The sequence below is a fragment of the Muntiacus reevesi genome, chromosome 3 (genome assembly GCF_963930625.1).
Source record: "Muntiacus reevesi chromosome 3, mMunRee1.1, whole genome shotgun sequence".
Lineage (NCBI taxonomy): Eukaryota > Metazoa > Chordata > Mammalia > Artiodactyla > Cervidae > Muntiacus > Muntiacus reevesi.
Genome location: NC_089251.1, coordinates 2,312,358 through 2,316,921, shown reverse-complemented (window position 1 = coordinate 2,316,921; position 4,564 = coordinate 2,312,358). Strand labels below are relative to the sequence as shown.

At 65.5% G+C, this 4,564-nt stretch overlaps 1 protein-coding gene across 1 annotated transcript; it reads right to left on the bottom strand.

The window, feature by feature from the left end:
• Positions 1-2,453: 2,453 nt before the first annotated feature.
• On the bottom strand, positions 2,454-3,792 carry FAM163B (family with sequence similarity 163 member B). Its single transcript, XM_065928141.1, has 2 exons — positions 3,700-3,792; positions 2,454-2,855 (listed from the first exon to the last, which is right to left on the bottom strand). Exons 1-2 carry the CDS (start codon positions 3,790-3,792, stop codon positions 2,454-2,456), a joined length of 495 nt encoding a protein of 164 aa, XP_065784213.1.
• Between the last annotated feature and the right edge of the window lie 772 nt (positions 3,793-4,564).

Below are 4,564 nucleotides of genomic sequence, written 5' to 3'. Positions count from 1 at the left end.
CATCCCTCATCCCGCATTCCGCATCCCTCATCCCGCCTTCCGCATCCCTCATCCCGCATCCCTCATCCCTCATCCCTCATCTCGCATCCCTCATCCCACATCCCGCATTCCGCATCCCTCATCCCGCATTCCGCATCCCTCATTCCGCATCCCTCATCTCGCATCCCTCATCCCGCATCCCGCATTCCGCATCCCTCATCCCGCATCCCGCATCCCACATCCCTCATCCCGCATCCCTCATCCCGCATCCCGCATCCCTCATCCCTCATCCCGCATCCCTCATTCCGCATCCCTCATCTCGCATCCCTCATCCCGCATTCCGCATCCCTCATCCCGCATCCCTCATCCCGCATCCCGCATCCCTCATCCCGCATCCCTCATCCCGCATCCCGCATCCCTCATCCCTCATCCCGCATCCCGCATCCCACGGGCAGGTTCTGTGCCCAGAGCATCACCAGCACCTCCTCTCATCCTCCTCAGAGCCCCGTGAATCCCGTGTCACCACCGCCCACTGTGTGGATGGTAAGAAGGAGGCCCACAGGGGTCAGCCACTCGCCCCAGGTGCCACAGCTCGCCTCCCCCAACCCACGCTCCAGGAGCCCGGGGGTTTCAGGCCAGTGGCTTCCAATCTTTTAAGATGAATACAGACACCCCAGGAAAGTCAAAACCCAACACGGCTGCGACCAGGGCCAGTCCCTCTGAGCCTTGACCCCTGGGGCTGGATGGGAAGGAAGGGCCCACTCTGTCTGGGGTTGGGCTGGACGCAGCCCCTGCCAGGAAGCTCAGGAGAGGAATCCCGGGCAGACCAAAGACAGCGGGCGAGGTGTCGGAGAGTTTTATTGGCTCACGATTCTGTCGGGGAGCAGGCAGCTCCCCCAGTCTCCTCAGCAGAGCTGAGGGAGAGCTTGGATGGGTGTGTGCGTGTTGATGATGTCAGATGGATCTAGGAATCTATACAGAGGCCAGAGACCAGACAAGGAAACAGGAGACCGAACAGAAGGGCCACGAGAAGTGCCACCTCCGGGCCCTCCCCCCCCACCTCCCTCCCCCACCCCCACCCCAGCCAATACATCAGAAAGAAACTCGTGGGGTCTGACAAGGGAACGGGAAGCTTGGGCATGAATCCATCAGCGAGTCCAAACGGAGGCAGGAGGCGAAGGGGAGACGAGGGAAAAAAAAATCTAGAATGCCCGAAATAGGACGTCTTCCTAACTCTGCTCACGTCCGGAGTCGCAGCTCAGCAGCGCTTCCGAGAGAGCGCGGGAGCTGTGGTGCCCACGCCGGGGGGAAGCCGCTGGCCCTGGAGCTCGTCTTCCGGGAAGGCCGCGTGGCTGGGGAGCTCGGGCTGTCTTCTTGGGCAGATGGGGGCTGCCCTACGGGGGTGCTCCATGTTGGGACCCAGAGGCAGAGGGGGAGAAAGAGAGAGAGATAGGGCCCAGGAGAGGGCGGGGGCTCCGGGGGCCAGGCTGCAGAGAGAGGAGACAGGGCCTCTGCGCGGGGGGCTGTGTTCCCCACGGCAGGCGCCCCTGGGTTTGGGGCAGGCGCCCCTGGTCACGGCAGGCATCCCTGGGTTTGGGGCAGCTCTCTGGCTGGGTGGAGGGAGGAGCCGCTGGGCCTGAGGGGGCCTGGTGGGGGCTGAGCTCAGCTGTCCTCACCCGGGGGGCCAGGGGGCCGGGGGGCCGGGGGCCAGCGCAGGGAAGGGCAGCCTGAGGCCTTGCTCCCAGGTCCTCCTGAGACCCGCCAGGTGGGAGGGTGTCTCAGGTCCCATGGGGCATCGATGGGTCTTCCCGCCTCTGGTGCGTGACTCTGTCCGCCCGGCCACGTCAGGGCTGAGGAGTGGGCTGCGTGTTTTACTCCTGAAGTGGGAGCGTTGGCACACGGCCTCTTCCCCACTCCACTTTCACCAAAAAGCCAGTTGGGGCTGCACCTCCCGAGAAACCCCCCTTTTCTCTGGGCATCGGCAGGGAGGCGGGCTCAAGCAGGGTCTCAGCTGCACTGGAAGCCGGGGTGTGTGGGGACGGTGGGGGCGCCTCATTCAGGGGACAGGAGACCTGGCCCCCAAGGCTTGAGCTGCAGGGCCCCAGCCTGGCGGCTGCGTCATCCTTAAACAAGTAGGTAACCGAGACCCAGGGAGTCCCCGTCCCCTGGCCCCTTCCTGACGGCAGCCCTGGCATCCGCAGCCCGGCGTCCGTGCCCTGGAGCCCCGCCTCACTGTGCAGCCCGGGCGCCTGGAGGCCCCACCTGCGCCCGCATCACGCCTGCCTCCCTGCAGACCCAGGCCCCAGCGGCCGCTGCCCGGGGCAGCCCCATCGGCCTTCACTGGGTCTGACCCCTGCAGGGAGCCCTGGAGCGCCCGCGACGATGGGCACATGAGGAACACCGTGTTCGGGGCCCCGGGGCCAGGCCGGGACCCCCGTCATGGTCTCAGGCCCTGCCGGGGGCAGGGGGCGCACTCAGACGTCGGTGCTGACGCTGCGGCTGCGGGAGAAGGCCTCCCGCATGGCCGACAGGCGGTTGGGGTTGAGTGCCTCCAGCCCCCCGAAGGCCCCGGGTGGCGGCCCCACGTCCTCCTGGCTGATGCTCCTGTAGGCCACGCGCTCCCCCCCGTTGCTGACGCCCTCGTCCTCTGGCTCCTGCAGGAAGAAGGCGGGCGGCTCGGAGCGGGAGCAGCTGCGGCAGAGGGCGCGGGCCTGCGGGGACCTCTGGCTGAAGGAGGTGGAGGCGGCCGGGTAGAGCGCCGGCCCGTTGCTCAGCACCAGGTTGCGGTTGGAGTGCAGCGGGGGCAGGTGTGCGTGCACGGCGAAGTCCGGCTCCTCTTCGTCCTCCTCCGACTCGTCCTTCTTGCAGCAGTAGTACTGTGGGCAGAGGGCCGCCGTGACCCTGGCCCCCCACCACCCCGGCCCCCCGCGCAGCCTGGGAGGGCGCCGGGACGCCCCCGGCTCAGACGCCCGTGTCCCCACCACCACCATGGAGGGGAGCGCGAGACCCAGGCGCCCCGAACTCCTGGGGTCCCTAAATGAGGCGCTCTCGCATTTCACCCCTTCCCTGCTGGCTCGGCTGCTAAAGAATCCGCCTGCAATGCAGGAGACCTGGGTTGGGAAGATCACCTGGAGAAGGGAAAGGCTACCCCCTCCAGTATTCTGGCCTGGAGAGTTCCAGGGACTGTACAGTCCATGGGGTCGCAAATAGCCGAACACGACTGAGCGACTTTCACTCACTTTCACTCATTTTGCCCCACAGCAACCACGGGGCAGGGGCCGTGACCAGGTCCAGTTCGCAGGTGGGGACACTGAGGCCCAGGGGCAGGGTTCAGGCAGCCTGAGGGCAGCAGAGCTGGAGTCCGGCCCCAGTCTAGCTCGAGGGGGCCGGGCTGCACGGCCTTGCCCTGCACACCCGGCTTCTCCTCTCACGAAGACACGGGGCCCAGGACAGCCGTTAAGAGAGGGCAGGGCAGGGAGGCACAGCCCGAGGGCTCACCACTGCTCCCTGCCTGGCGTCGGCTAAGGCCCTCACCTCGCTGAACCTCAGCAGCCTTGCCTCGCAGGGCGTCTGGGACACTACCACTGAGCCCTCACACGCGGAGGCTGGGCAGGGCTGGTTGCCTTGCACCTTCTTGGAGGCCTCGCCCTGGGCGGGGGCTCCCGCCCTCTGCAGGGTCCCACCCTGGGCTCCCCTCCACCCCCCCACGCCCCCGAGTACCTGGAGCCGGCAGTAGCACAGAACCGCGATGATGCAGAGCAGAATCACAGTCGCCAAGATGCCCCCGGTGATGACCACTGTCCCGGCTGTCATCCGCCCCCTTCTCCATCAACAGCCTGCAACACACGCCACCACCTTCACTGCCAGCTCTTTGCAGAAGAAGCCTGTTCTAGGTTAGGACGCTAAGCAAGTACTCTGAAAGGGAAAACAAACCCCCAGGGCCGGCAGGAGGCAGGGGCTTGGGGTGGGCTGGGAGAGCGCCCCTGCCCCTGCCAGCACTTCCCACGTCTGCAGGAGGGGACGCGAGCAGCACACGGCCTCGCTCCCGGGGTTCCGCGAAGGCTTCGTGAGCCTCTGTGTGGGCGCTCGGCCGAGCACACTTGCTCTTGGGCGGGTAGCTCGGTCACTGGCTGGGGAATGAAGGGCTTCCCTGGTGGCTCAGTAGATGAAGAATCTGCCTGCAATGCAGGAGACCTGGCTTCAATTCCTGGGTTGGGAAGAAACTCTGGAGAAGGACACGGCAACCCACTCCAGTATTCTTGCCTCGAGAATCCCCAAGGACAGAGCAGCCTGGCGGGCTACAGTCTATAGGGTGGCAAAGAGCCGGACCCGACGAAAGCAACCTAACACGCACGTCGTGTAGATTCCCGCTGTGGCCCATTCCAGGGGACCAAGGCTTAACAAGGGGTTTGCTGAGTACACCTTGCCTGAACCTCCCAATCCCTTCCATTCCCCTCACCCCGGGGAACTGCATGGCAGGGGTAACTGAGCCCATTAAAGGAAATCCCAGAGCATATCAGTTTATTTACAGACACTTCCGTGCAGACTCTGACAGGTGAGGGCCTTTAACAAGCCTCCACTCGGC